We start from the raw sequence: 15190 nt of genomic DNA on the forward strand, positions 1-15190 counted from the left end.
GAATATGGGTGAGTCCTAGCCAAAGAATATATAAGAAAATGCAAGAATTTAGATTTATAGTAGAGCTGGTACAGCTTAACTTGGAGAAAGCTCACCAGGCAAGCAGGCTCTTTTCTTTAAAGCAAAGCTCTTTAAGCTTGTGAGTTATGGGGAGTTCAACTAATATCCACGGAAAATTTTGATATGAAAGTAGGAAAGCAGCAAAAAATCAAAAGTCTCATTATAAGCTCTACTCGCAAATCTCTTTTTTATGAAAGCTCTTAGCCTGTGCCCAGTTCAACAGTGTCCAAATTCCCACTTGAAGTAGTCAAGGGGGAAGTGTCACTGCATGGAGCTGCCATATATCATACAGCAAGGAGGACGTAAGCCCACCTTGTGCACTGGGGTGGAGGCAGTTGTGGGTCACGACGGAGGGAGGTGGTTCAGCTTAGTTTGCCCACAATGAAAGAGCTAATGCGTGTGTGTGGCAGGCGCAGAGCCCACACACAGACACTGTGGTCCAGCTGGCAGCTGGTTCAGCAGCCTGGTTGTGCATCTGCATGTCTGAAGCAGCCTGATTTTCAGAAGTGTTGCGTATACAAAACCCCCAGGAATCACAATTGCAAACTGTCAGGCATCATAAAATCCTCCTCAGGCCCTAAGTAGATGTGCCCTCATGAATATTCCCCTGAACCTGCACAGGGCTGGCGGGGACTGCCTTCTCTGAACCCCCCCCCCCTCTCTCCTGCCCATCTTTTCACACCTCTGCAGCAATGGACTCTCTGACCTGATGTCTAGACACCACTTCTTATCAGACCTTTAAATATACATATCCTAGAGCTACAGGAAAATTGCGATCCAAATTGCGCAATTGAGGGCCACATCTCTTATAAGCCAGGCAGAAAAACTGTCAAACGCTTGAAGGTATATTTTCACAGTTAACACACACAGCAGATTAATTTCAAATCAGCTGCCTAATCAGGGTTCCCAGGAAGGCTGGAGGCACATTTTTCAAAGATGAAGAGAAAGGCTTTCCTGCCACTTTAACTACAGTCGTTATGAAATCCTGGAGCATGGGGCCAGCAAGGCACAGGGTGTGTTTTTCCCAGAGTGTTCCCTCTCGTTCATTTTAGAAAGCCTCCTTTCTCCCAAGGAACTCTAAATACACCATATATCTTCTCACCACATTATTTTTTTTCCTTTTCCAGTTTTTACTTTCACAAAACAAAATGGACTTCTCCAAATACTATGCCACACAGAAATTAATGCTTTAAAGTGTTATTTATCCCAAGTAGCCAGCTGAATAGGACAAAGAAAAAAGTGGAATAAATGCTATGCTACATTTTTTAACCTGATTATACCATCTTGCACATTCCCTAATTGTTTTGCCTTGTTATTGAGATACTAGCCCACAAAAGGAATTACTGTATGGGTATCCCAGACTCCAGCTTATTAAAAAACCTTTCATTTTTTCCCCTCAATTTAAAACTCAAGTATATACCAGTGCACACCATGGGGATACTATATAGGACACTATAGTATGTAGGCCATCTTGAAACATTTTTTTTTTAAACTTAAAGTAGTTACAGAATGGTTTCTCTTTTAACAACAGCTCTTCTAAACTTTTTACTTTTTTACTCATCTTTTCCTTTCTATTCTCAAAAGATGACTTTATTTCAGTGGGATCCATGCTGTTTTCTGAGTGCATGTCTGTATCATCTTCTGTTTCATTGTCATCCACCAAACTAAAAGTTACTCTTTAGAGGCTTATTTACTTCTCATATTCTCTGTCATTATTTCATTAATTTCCTCAGACACAGACATGCTTTCTTCATTCTCCTCTTCAGCAAGTCACCACAGACCTGTACAAATGGCTCTTCTTCCCAGACCCAGAGCTCTCTCTGTTATCTTTGTTCACAAGCTGTGGTCTGCCTGGAAGTGGCCACAGGCTCTCGGCCCTGTCGCTGCTGGTCTGCAGTGTGAACTGCCCTGGAAAGCAGGTGGGATGCTGGGGTCTGAAGGGTGGTCCTCTCATCCAGGGGTCCAGGAACGACATAGAGCAAAGACAGCGTTCCCACCTGTGTCTGTCCTATGTCCTTACTCTGTCAGCAAAGAGCTTCAGTAGGGCAGTGGCCCTCTGAATATATCTGAAAGCTTCTTGAACAGCTTTACAAGCATTTAGGGTTTAGTCTAATTTGTTTCTTTTTCTTCTATCTTACAAAGCCAGAGAAGGTGTGTGAGCAATGTATTTGACTGGGATGGAAAGAAGTCTCTGTCCCTTGGCCATTTCCTTTGACCAGCATTGTGCTGTTTCCTCTGGTCTGAGAACCCTTCTGTTTGGAGCTTGCTGTAGGATTATTTACTCTGCCTTCTGGGAAATCCATTATTGTTCCGTATGTAAGATAAAGGATTTGCTATAAAGCTGACACTGGTCTAACCTGCAAACACACACTTAACATTAATGTCATGCATGACTTTTGCCAAATCCTTGCCTTGTGTCATCACTATGATTGGCATGTTTGCAGCACACATTGCAGGGGCTTGATTTGGTTCACAGCTCCCAGTCGTTTTTATGTTCAGTCATATAATCTAACGAGGTGAAAATGGAAAGCAGCCCCTGAGCATTTGGCTATTGCTGGGAAAGAATGCAAATTAAATATTTGAAAGAGAGAGTGGGGCATGGGGTAGTGTGTCATGGAGCTTCGGAGTTCCATCAGGTGCCTCGCCAGCTTGCACAGCCTTTGTGTCCACATTGTCTGCCTGCTGGATGGAGCTAAAAGACAGAAGAATGACAGTCTGGGGCAAAGAAAGAAAGACAGTAATTATGGGACATATGTGATTAGCATGGTAGCCAGAGAAATTAAACCACTAGTCCCAGGAATCTTCCCTTCTATAAGGTACCTGTGGTGGAAGAGAAAAGCTCCTCACCACAGAGTTCAGCTGGAATCTACTCCCTGCTAGTTTAGCTTGATTGCTTTTTTGGATACCTACTGTGGAGGTTCAGTTCCTTGACCTTCCTTTCTATAGAACTATATTGTCCTGCCATGAAGAAAGGCAGATTAAGAATTTACGGGGATCATTCCATCACTGGACTCTGACAGGAGTGCTCAGAGAGTTCATTTTTCATGGCTTAAATTGCTTCAGGCCAGCATTCTTATCAAAAAGGTTTGGTTTAATGTAAAACACAGACTTTTTTCTTTTTTTTCTTTTTAATTTTAGCTCTGTATAAGATAGCGCCACAAATTTCCCTTTGAACAGCAAGTTCCTGAGCTGCTTTCCTTTGAATAACGTATAAATTTAGACTAAACTTCATTGTTCCTGAGTTAATCAGTCTAGTTAAGAAGTTTATAATTATTATTAGGGAGGCAAAATATTTTACATAACGGCTGAAAACTCTGGAAAATTCCTGGAGATGATTAGATCACAGATTCATTGTTTGTTTGCTCTTTAATGGTATCAGCTTATAGGATAGTTTCCAAACTTTGTCTTTTGGGTGCCTTAAGTTCTTTACAAGGTTGGAGATAAAAAGAATTAAAGGTCTGGTAAGCATTAGCTGACATTCAGACCATCCCTTCCAGCAGGATTTTCTCCCACACCTCTCAGCCCACAGTGCTGTTTCTCCACATAGGTGCTCCCTCCATAATTCCCTGAAGTTTTCACAACACGGCTGCTGATCCTCAGGTGGTGTCCACCACTTGTGCTTAGGCAGCTCTGGAGCCGCAGTGGGTGGCACAAAGAAGCCCTTGTGCACCCAGCAGGAGTACAGTGGTTCTGTATAGCACGCCCAACTCCCCTGGTAGCCCAAGCATGGCAGGATCTCCTTTCTCCTTATAACACCACAGGTACAATTAGATTAGGAAGCCAAAAGTTCAGTCCTCTCCCATTGCTTAGGTGCTCTGAACCCATATTTCATCTGCAAAAATGCCTGAACTATTAACTACCAAGCCTGTGGGTACTCAGAGGCAGGAAGCTGTTTCACTTTACAAGGAGTAGTTAAATATAAATTTGGCAAATGTAATTCTGGAACCTAGTAATCATTGATCAGAGAGATTCAAACCAAGCTTTCTCTCCCTGCTCCAAGCTTTCTCTCCCTGGTCCAAGGACAATGTACATAATTTTGTACATAATTTTGTATTAAACTCCCTGAGTAAAACATGCAGTGGAGTTAAGCGGGTAGCCAGAAATCAGGTATTCTTCCAGCACATGTTTACTCTTGTTCTTCCTCTATTTCTTTGTTCTCTCTTCAGGTAGTCCACACGAAATCACACTCTCATGACTCCTGAATTAGTGCTACAACATCCTCAGGTAAGAGAAATAGCAACAAATAGAACTGGAGACCCAGGACATGCATTAGTGCAAGTATTCAAGCAGTGGAGCTGCAGCTGAAGAAAGCACCTTCATCCTCATGTGCACAGGCCTGTCTATTGAATTTCAGCTGCTCCCTGACGTTGCTACCAGATCGAGCACCAGGGGTTAGACTGCCTGGAGAACACCTTTGTGTGATTCTTTTTGAGGAGCAGGTCTAAAATAGGTACCAAACTGCTTAGCGCTCTCAAGGCAAAGGTAATAATCGGCTAGAGAATTTTATAGTTAGATGGATAGTTTTAACAACAGAAATGTAGGTGCCTAGAGAGTTTAGACACCAGCTGAACAGAGATTCTGAGGATCTAAATTTTGGATCTAAAGTTAGATCCTCTTTGGAATCTAGTCTTAAATTTGTGGGGTGAAATAAAAGCCAGCTGAAGTCTATGGGAATATCACTACTGGCTTTGGCAACGCCAAGAGCTTCTTTTTAGAGTTAGAATGGGAACACTTATAAAGAATAGTCTGGTTGGCAAATGTCAAACCATTTTCTCTAGTCTTGTGAACATAAACAATATACGTATGACATGACAAATGTTTAATATGGCAATTACAATTTCCAAAAAACAAAATCCAAAAATATCCTTTTTTTTTGCCAGAACTGAAAGTAAAGTACTTTCTACGTATAAACCTACCTAAACTGCCTGTCAAGCATACTAAAAGTCTGGGCAAATAGAGTATCATAGTCAAATGCTGTAGATGGAGAGTTTCATACTTTGTGGGAAAGACTCACTTTTCAAAGAAAAATTTTTAAACATCAGAGATATTGATGTATTCTCAGCTAACCAGATGCTGCATACTAGTTGTGTGCCAGTATTCTCTCAGTGCTGGAAGAAAAATAGTTGAGACAACATATTTGATGGATTTGTTTAGGGATTTTGTATGCATATGGAAATCATTTGTTTCTCTACTGCAAAGTATGTTTGATTGTTCAGTATCAACATTTAACCAGAAAAAGTAGCTACAGTGCTCCCAGTTGTGTAAAGTACAAGCTAAACTAAACAAAAACTGAAAAGCAGCTTCAGCATATCTCATGTTCATTAGGAGAATAAACGATGAAAAAATTAACTGATGACAGGTATGCAGATTTCTGTAACTGAACGGTCTAATGTATGAGTCTTGCTCAGTTCAGCTACACAGAAAGAAATCCTAAAAGACTGGTGTGAGCCCACCTGCAAAAAAGAGGATGGTGATCATCAACAGGTTGTGACAGAAAGTTCCACTGAAGTTAACTATGCAATATAGTCCCTAAAGATAGAAATAATCTCTCATTTGTGTGTTCTCACTAGAGCAGAACACTAGTGTAAAAAGCTTCTTAATTTTCTGTTCTCGGGGTTACCAGACCCATGAATCTCATACAGAAATATAGCCGCATGTGGCATGCACCGTATGTAAGGTCATGCGTTACAGGAGATCCAGGATGCATTGAACTTACTATGCACACACTGCAGAGATGCACTGCACATCCAATTAGATGTATTCTGGGCTGGTTAGACTAGTTGCACATGCACAGATCAATTCTGCGGCATCTGTATGATGAATTCTGTACATCCACCAGGTACCATACCTGCTGCACACAGGCTGTGCAGCCATCTGTTATGTGTGTGCAGCCCATCCAGCACACTGAACTCCTGGTTTTCCACCCAGGCTACTGCATGTTTGGTTATCCCAGAGAAATGGCCGAATTCTTCCTTCTTGACAAAAATTTCACTTCCAAGCAGCTTGGATTTCCTTGAACATGTCATCTGATAGCCCTGTTTTTCTATTCACAGCTTGATGGTGAAGAGACTCTTGTTTTATAGAAGTTATTCATCATTACAAAGCATGATTGTGTCATTCTGTTTAACCCCAATTGAAGCTGAAAGTTATAATTGCCACATGATATGTTTTCTTTCTCTGAGTAGGTTACATATAACTATATTTCTGGTGTAAATTTCACAGAACACAAATTCAAAATTTGCTTTACTTTTTTTTTGTTGTGATTGCTCCAGCATAAAATCTGTTTTCCTGAAAGGATTCTCAAAAATAAAATTCAAAATCAAATTTCTTTAAGATGCAATATCCACCCCAAACTACACACTGCCTGTCCAGGTGTAATGGTTACTTTTTATTTTTCTTTTTTCAAGCATAGGTAATTATTTGCAATGAGGATATTTGACAATATTTCCTCAGGCTTGGTTTTTGTGAGCCAAAAGACTTGCATATACCTGCCTCAAGCAACTTGAGATGTAATAATTTTGCAAATTTAAGGATGTAGCCAAACTGAAAAGAATGAGATAGATACACTAAAAACCAGGCTGTTTAGGTTTGTAAATAAGAAACAACTAGAAACAGGGCTAAGACTACTTCTTAGACTAGGGGCTAACTAAAATTTCATCAGTCAAACTTTGGGTGCGCTTACCACAACAAATTTTTCTAGGATTTAGGACACAGATAGCTTTAGCACTTGTTACAGCTGTACTTCTCCTGCCAGCAAAGAATGTCAGGTTCAAATTTTCAAATATTTCACTTAAAAATAATCAAGATACCAAGACCAATCTCCTCCCTTGAGAAACCTGGATAAAAACTGATACCTGCCTGTGCACCAACATTTGCAGGTAAATGCTTCTTCATTTACAAACATTAAATCAATGTATAAAAGAGCCTGCATTGGGCAGTGGGGAAGGAGCATGGAGCCAAGCTGGAAAAGCTCAGCAATAATTTATATAGCTAATAAATAAAAGTCCCCTCCCACAGCTACTTTAGCTGTAAACTTTACCCGAGCTTCTGGAATCAGCGTTCAGTTCATCCACACCATGGTTATATCCCCCTTTCCAGTTCCCCTTACATTTTACTCACAGTTTGTGGCACACCATTGCCCAGGAAGGTGCTCAGGCCCATTTCCAGTCAGATGGGAAATGTTGCTTCGTCCATCTCCCTGCAGTGGCTTTCCTGATGGTACGCCAGTAGCATTTTCAGGGCTCCAAGTGACATGTAAAGGGAACTTCTCCTGTCTCAGCAGAGAAAAACACTTTGCTGTAAGATCTCCACAAAGCCTTTCACTTGAGATTACAGGATCCTAGAGTCCCGCAGCATTGAAACACAGTCCTGGACCCACAGATACAAACAACATTTTCTCTCTCCATTTATGATTATTTTCCACTGCCTAACCAAGCAAGACCAAGGTGTTTGTAATGGTGACTCCTCTCCCATGAACATATCCAAACTAATTTTTTTGCTCTTCTTTCACACCTTAAGGATAATAACAGTTCTGGATGCTAACACTGAGAATATAAATTAAGTATTAAAATTTTTGATTTTAATGATTTTAAAATGTTCATAGTGGAATATAGGATAATATAGGGCAACTGAGATGTTTCTCCTTCAGCTTCTCTTCCCTGACCCTGGCTGGCAGTGGCAGACAGGTCTTTACCCTCGCAGGTCCAGTCCCTGTGGAGTTTGGGAGCAGCTCTGGCCTATTCTGCCAACCAACAGCAGGAGCGGTGAGACTCTTCCCTGCAACAGCTTTTGCCCACAGAGCTTGCACAGTAATACTTTTATACTTCATTAGTACCTTCACTTTGAGGACTGTGAAGCATTGTACAACCACAATTATATATAGCTCCAGAGCACTTCAAACGGTGTGTTAGGTGATTATCAGCTTTCCCAGGGGGGAAGCTGAGTCTTCAAATGGTTAAGGCCACACACAAAATATGGTGCCCAGATAGAAGCAGTCTAGCTTTTATTTTCAGAAAAGCTGAGTTACCCACTAGCCCAGCTGAAGTGAATACAGGCTGCAGTTCTACCAGCTCCTGAATGGATTTTAAATTTCTCAAGCTGGTCAAAAATGCGAATTTGTCCAAAATTAATGGGCACTTCAAAATCTGGGGAAATTATGAATTGTCCAAGTCTGTAACAGAAATTTGACCATCTCTCAGTTATAATAAATCCTGAAAAGAGAGGAGAGCTCTACATCTCCCCCAAAATAAACTCTTTAACAAAATATTGGCTTTAAAAAATTTAGCACTGGAATCAGAGAAGATTCATAACTGCATCTGAATCTCCTGCCATCCGGAAGCACTGTTCTCACCCTGCCACACTTGCCAGGCAAGTGGTTGTCATAAGAAAACTGACTGAGAGTTGAAGACAACTCAAACTACGTATTAAACAACTATGTAATTCAGAGAAAACATCAGTACATTTTCCTGGGAAGCTGTTTCTAAAAGGGGGACAGTAGGTGGGAGGAAAGCATTTGAGTCTGGATGATGCCCTTCAAATTATAGTGTTCTCATGTAACATGTTGAAGATTATGTCATAGAAGGTAAACTTGTGATGGATTACATGGACAAATATAACTCGTTGCTTGGAAAAAACATTCCAGGAAATGGATTTTCAGATGATTTTTTTTCTCCTTTCTCAACCTTAAATCTGGGATTTATATTTGAACGTTCTTGCCTGGTTATAGAAGACATGTTGCCTCTCTCTCCCCATTCCTTAGATCCAGGGGAGCCAGGGTGGGGGAGTCCAAATAATTGAAGGCAAGAAATGAATTCCTAAAAGATACAAAGGCCTGCACTGAGGAAAGCTGTATATAGTGCAGGCAATTATTTAGACTCTTCTAATCAATGTAAAGTAGGTTAGGGTTGTCCCAGCTAGCCTCAGAGAATAGCCAAATGAGACACTGTACAGACAGATTGCCTCTCTGTTTCTACATTTTCTGTCTGATATTATTTTCAAAGCTATTTGGGGTGAAAAGGAAATTTTGTCATGCATTCTATATACATGTACACCCATCTCTGATCACAGTCATGTCTCACTAGCAGCACAGAAAATATGCACTTAGGCATGGAAGAAAAGTATCTGCCTTTTCTTTCAGCAAACACTTCTCTGTTTGAAGTGCACTAATTATTTTTATCCAGTTTGACCACTCCTGAGAAAGGAAAAACAAAGAATTCCTATAAGGTCCCAAGGGTTCATTTGAACTTATCTTCTTTCAAATATTAAACTATTTGCAGGGTATGTCTATACAGACAGGTACAAACAAGAACAAGCTTCTTTGCCTATCTTGGATTCAAATGAATCAGGGGACCAGGGACCAGCAGCTTCAAAACATAAGGGACTTAGTTACATTTCACAGTGCTATTCTCAAGCTCTGCTTTAGCAGCTTGGTACTTCACCACTCTAAACCAAGTCCCAAACCAGTGCTAGTTGGAGACCAGCCTGCTTGCAAAGTGGCAATTGCAAAGAGGCAGATTTGCCTCTGACAGTACTTGTCTATGAAAAAGAGAAAAGATCAAACCCTTATATTTATCTTTACCTCTGAAAGAAGATTTGAATTTAACCACTAGCATTTATTGATATGCATTTGAAATCATAGGATCATGGGATAAATCAAGAAGTGGAGCTCCTGGAAAGGAGCTCAGGAGGTCTCTGGTGCAGCCGTTGCCCAAGCCAGACCAGCTGCGCAGTCAGACCTCGTTGCTCGGGGCCGTGTCCAACTGGATCTGAAAAACCTCCAAAGGCAGAGCTGGCACAACCTCTTGGGGCAACCCAGGTGGAGCCCCACTGCCTGCCTCTCCTCATGGGGAAAAGGCTTTACCTTATATCCAGTGTGAACCTCTCTCATTTCAACTTATGCCCATTGTTTCTTGTCCTCCCATCATGTAGCACCGTGCACAGCCAGGCTCTGTCTTTATGAAATACAAACACACTGTGCACTGTAGGCCTCAAAGCACAATAAATTTACCCATGCTTAAGCTGTCACTGGCAAATTCTGTGAAATTGCTTTTGGAAGCTGCATCATAAACTGGCAGCTTCTTAAAACCATCATGGCTTTTCTAGCCACAGTTTAAGCTGGCTATATGTACACAGCTCTCTGAAAGTGCTTACCTTTGCAAATGGTGTTGCTCCATTTATGTCAATGGAACTGTTCACAGTGCATGAAGTAAAGCATGTATGGAAATGTTTGTAGGATCAGACTGAGATAATGCAGAAGGATCTTGTGAGACTGAGTAAGCAATAAAATGACAGAAGAAATTCGATGGAGATACATGTAAAGTGATATGGGAAAAATAATCTTAACTTCATATAAAAAATAATGGGCTTTGAGCTGACTGTTACCACTCAGGAGAAAGAGCTGGGATTATGTTCTATGGAAAGAACTCCTTGTAGCAGTCAGAAAGGCAAATTGAATGTTGGTAATGATTAGGAAAGGAATAGAGGACAAACATAGCTATGCAGCTGTATAAATTCACAGTGTGCCCACATCTTGAATACAGCATGCAGCTCTGATTGCCGCATTTCAAAAAGAACAGAGTAGAAGTGGCAAAGGCTGAGAGAAGGGCTGCGGAGTCGGCCAAAGGTACGGATGGCTTCACAGCGGGAATGACTGAGACAGTTTTGCAGTCTGGAAAAGAGGTGCCTGATGGGGGGTTATGACAGAGGTCCACTAGAATCATGAGTGGATCCGGACCTGCTCTTCACCTTCTCTTCTACTAAGAACCATCTAGTGATGCTAATAGGAGGCAGGTTCAAAATCAACAAACAGAAGTGGCTCTTAATGCAAAAGGAAGTAGATGTGTGGGGCTCATTGCTTGAAGGTGGGTCAGGGTAAGACTGAACAAGTACTTGGAAGAGAGATCCTCTGAGTAATAAAAAAGAGAGAAACCACAACTGTCTCAAGAAATCTCCCAAGCTGAAATTAACTGGAGGCCGAGACAGTACTCAAGAAAATTATCCAATACACTTGCCTTGTTCATATTCTTTTCAGGACGTTTGCTTATGGCCACTGTTGGAGGCAAGATGTTGGGCTAGATCGACCCCTGCTCTGATGCAGTGCTGCTATTTTTATGTTCTCTTCAGGGTCTTCGTTTGCATTGCTGTTTTGATGACATTATAAATTTACTTTCAGTGAATATTATAAGGAAATAAACCTTTAAAAGAAAAATGAAAGATAAAAGTCCTATAGCTTGAAAATCAGGACCAGAAAACTGAGAAAAATATTATAACTCAAAGACTTTCTTTGTAACCTAGTAAAGAGGTTTAACAAGAACCAGCGATGGCAGCTGAAGCCAGATTTGATGGACTCAATACAGGAGCAGTTAGGTAACATGTGACGGCCTGTGATACACAGAAGGTCAGGCTAGATGATCTAATGTCCCTTCTGGCCTAAATATCTCTGAGTATAGTACTCTGGCAGCCACATAGATGTTGAAAGCAAACTCCAACTCAGCATGTTTTCTGTCAGCCACACTATATCTACATAGATTTTCATGCCAGGTTTTTAAAAACTTGTTCTGTTGATTGTATAACTGCACTTTATTTCTTTGCTTAAAGAAGATAATATTGCATTTCTAGGACAATTTAGAGCCATGGTAACATGCAACCTTTAGTTTGCATTTATTTTTGTAAGTATTTGCTTCATTTTCAAGCAATTCAATATTTTCATCTCTGCCACATCCCTGGTATTCTGCTGTGAGAGTAACTGCTCAGAAAATATATTTTTTCTCCTACAATGAAATTTTGATTTCCATGTTTTTTTCATTTTCACAAGAATTCTAAGATCAGTGAGTCACATACAGATTTCCTGAGCAATGGAAGTATTGCTCATTCCACGCAGAACAGAGGATTGAAAATTTCAACAGCCTGGAGAGCAATTCTGATGTAGCATTCAGTGCTGAGACTGGGACCTAGACTGGTTTTAAGAAGGGGAAAAAGAAGAAATGATAATTTGAGTAAACAAAGACATTTTGTAAGCAAATCAGAAACAAGATGAATTCTCTGATAATTCCCAGTCCTTTCCTGATTCAATACAGATGATACCATAAAGTGCTATAAAGTTAGCAGTTTTAGTCACTACTATACCCCCTTCCCATAGAACTTCCAGAAATCTCTCCCCACCTCTTTCCATCACTCTCTCTCTTAAACTAACTCTTCAAAATAATTTAAATCACATGTAAAGAAACCTACTAGTTTCAAGTTTCCTTTGGACTAGCCTATTAACTCTGTCTAATCGCCTCTGATTCATAATTTTGAGCGGCATTTACAAATTTCTACAATTACACACAAAATCCATTGAAGATTTTATTAGTCCTGTCTAATAAATGCAGCAGCTTAAAATAAAACTGCTACTTTATCTAGCCCATAAACTCTCTGTTTGTCTACATAGAAGATAAATTATTAGTAGAATTCAACAAAAGCAAAGGTTATGTCTGAATAACTGGTACATTTTAAAAAGCTCATAATTTTATCACAAAGCATGTATAAGAGCAAAGGTTAGCAGCAGTATCCTATTCCTTATAACACATGGATTTGTTTTCAAAGCAATTCTCTGAGATAAAATATTTATAGGCATTAGTCTGTGCTATCAGATTAATACATGCACTTATAGGTAGGTGAACACAATTGAACAGTCTAACAGGATTTTTTCACCTCTGGTTACCAGAAACTAATGAATAATAACTTAACAAAAACATCAATCTCTGCACACCACTTTATCATGCTGACAGAAGGTATTCACTAATTTTCTCAACAGTGACATAATAAAATGCTTACTTTTCAACTTCTGTGGAAAAGAATGTATCTCAAAATCAATACAATAGCATATGTGTGAAATGTGTTAAGACTGGAATACCTGAGCGGTTTCAAAGAGTAGTTTTCAATTGGGTATAATAATTACATCAAACTATTCTTAGTGAGGTTCCAGGGAACTAGCACTATTTCAGATGATATTTAACATATTCATCTGAAGTAAATAAAAACAGCCGTACTTTTTGTTAATGATAACTGAAAATCTTACACTTCTAAAAGCAACAGACTGAAGTCAGACCCACAGACTGCAAAGACTGTATCCCAGAAACAAGTGACAGAAAAGAACTGAAGAATCAGCAGGTGGAGAGCTGGGGCTAAACTCCTTATGTGAGCTACAGTACAAAGGGCTAATGCAATCCCTGAATGTATAAGAGGGAACCAGTCCAGGACTACAGAGATGAATTTATCCTTCACACAGCATGGGCACTATAAATTTTAGACTGATGCACACTGCTCTGGTGCATCTTTTAGAAAAGACGTCAAAACAATGAAGGGGGTACAGACAAGAACAACAGACAATCCAAAGACTGGAGAAAATTTTCATATACATTTGGTGAGAGAGTAAAAGTGAATCTGACTTTATAGGGTAAGACCGTTAAGTTATATACATTTGGTTAGATATACATTTAGGAGAGTAAAGACATAGACTTGGAACCATAAGAAAATGACTATTTAACATGAAATTAGGTATTAATTGGAAGGAGACTGGACCCTTCCCTCAGATGAATAACTGGTTCCAATCATCTGTAAAGTTGTGTGGATACTGTCTGAGTGCCAGAGAATGCAATGTAAGCAGCTGCCTGTTCCATAGGAAACTACAGGAGAAAAGCTTTAGACATCCCAATAGCAAATATCCTCCAGACTGTACAAAATGTGTTTTTTAGCATGGGTGAGAGCTCTAACTCTGAGCCACTGGAGTGGAAGAAGTGATAATACTGGATACATGACATATATTGTGCAGGACCTGATCCAGGAGGCATGATCAGAAAATACATAAAAAAGGGTGCTGCAGCCAGGATGGATGAAGACATTCCTCAGCCCAGTTTCATCCCATCTATCTTCAGGCACTTATTTCAGTTACAAGGCCAGGTGCCCTTGTACTTAGGAGACTGCATCATCTGAAGAGCTTGCTTTTCTCCAGTGACTGTGAAGACTACATAGGTGCCTAAAATGATGGAAACACACACCCCAGCAGGCCTGATCTGCAAGAGCTGAGGAATGAGTGACTCCTTTCTGAGCTGACCCTGAGTCAGGTCCTATAGGTGGTAAAGATATTTCATTGATGATAACAAAGGCAATTACAGGCTTCACAACTGTTAGAATTAGGTGGCGCCAGAGCCGTCATGTTGAATTTAAAGGACGAATGTAGGAATGAGGTGGGCAGCAAGCACCTAAGGGCATATGTATACCATGCATTTCAGCTATAGCTACCAGAGCTACCTCTGAGCTGAGCACTGGCAAGATTGCTTGGTGGGCCGCCAGCAGGTTCGTGTGCACAGAGAGCGTCATTAGTGCTACCTATGCTGTGTCTGATGAGCTGGGGTACAGCTGCACAACCACAGCCAGCCTGCTGCCAAGTCCAGCTCCTGTTATTCCTGATCTGGCTCAGGTACTTCTGGACACCACTGGACTGCTTGAGTCCTCCAGGTGTGCTTTCCTAACCTGCTCCAGCTATAAGCATGCTTCTCCCGCTCTTACTTTTTGTCCTTCCTTATTTCTGGGCAAAGGGGCTGTAAAAGGCTCCCACATGCAAACACTTGTCATGCTCTTTGGAATGTGCAGAAGATGAACCAATGCAATGAACAAAGAATAAAGCCACTAATTTAATTTTAATATCCCAAGTGAAAATACATTGGCTTCATAAAGCCAAGGGAAGTACATTCATGTTTAATAATAAGATAATTAGCTAGCTTGGCTTGAAAAATAAGAAATGTCAGTAATTTTTAACTATTCAAAAAGTTAGATTTTTTTGCTTAATAAGTAATATTATGCCCAGTTACCTGCTTCTAACCCAGCAAAAATCCACTGACTTTCACGGTAGCTTTGCCTGTGAAGGACTGAAGGACTGGATCCATAAACATACATCAAACTGCCAAGTCTGTTATCTAGAGTTTGCAGTCACTAATTCCTTTACATTTTCCTAGTTCAAAGCCATTACATATAGGACAGCAACACCTACTAATACCATTAAACTTAACAATTGGTGATTGCTTTCATTAAAATTCCTTTTTTCTAGATTTTAAACTGCAGAAGTAACTTGGCATAAAGACTTCTAGCCTGG

At 40.3% G+C, this 15190-nt stretch overlaps 1 protein-coding gene across 4 annotated transcripts in view; it reads right to left on the reverse strand.

Moving 5' to 3' along the window:
• Positions 1–15190, reverse strand: part of CENPW (centromere protein W) — a 139337-nt gene that overhangs the window by 76524 nt on the left and 47623 nt on the right. For 3 of the 4 annotated variants that reach the window (XR_010883758.1, XM_067293758.1, XM_067293760.1), the window contains exon 3: positions 7180–7330. Coding sequence is in view for 3 of the 4 variants with exons in the window: in XM_067293758.1 (XP_067149859.1) it covers positions 7180–7330 (151 nt within the window). In the remaining variant the exon portion in view is untranslated. Of the gene's footprint in view, positions 1–4893; positions 5514–7179; positions 7331–15190 lie in introns of those variants that run through there. The other variant, XM_067293757.1, reaches the window with a different exon arrangement.

Source organism: Apteryx mantelli, chromosome 3 (genome assembly GCF_036417845.1).
Source record: "Apteryx mantelli isolate bAptMan1 chromosome 3, bAptMan1.hap1, whole genome shotgun sequence".
Lineage (NCBI taxonomy): Eukaryota > Metazoa > Chordata > Aves > Apterygiformes > Apterygidae > Apteryx > Apteryx mantelli.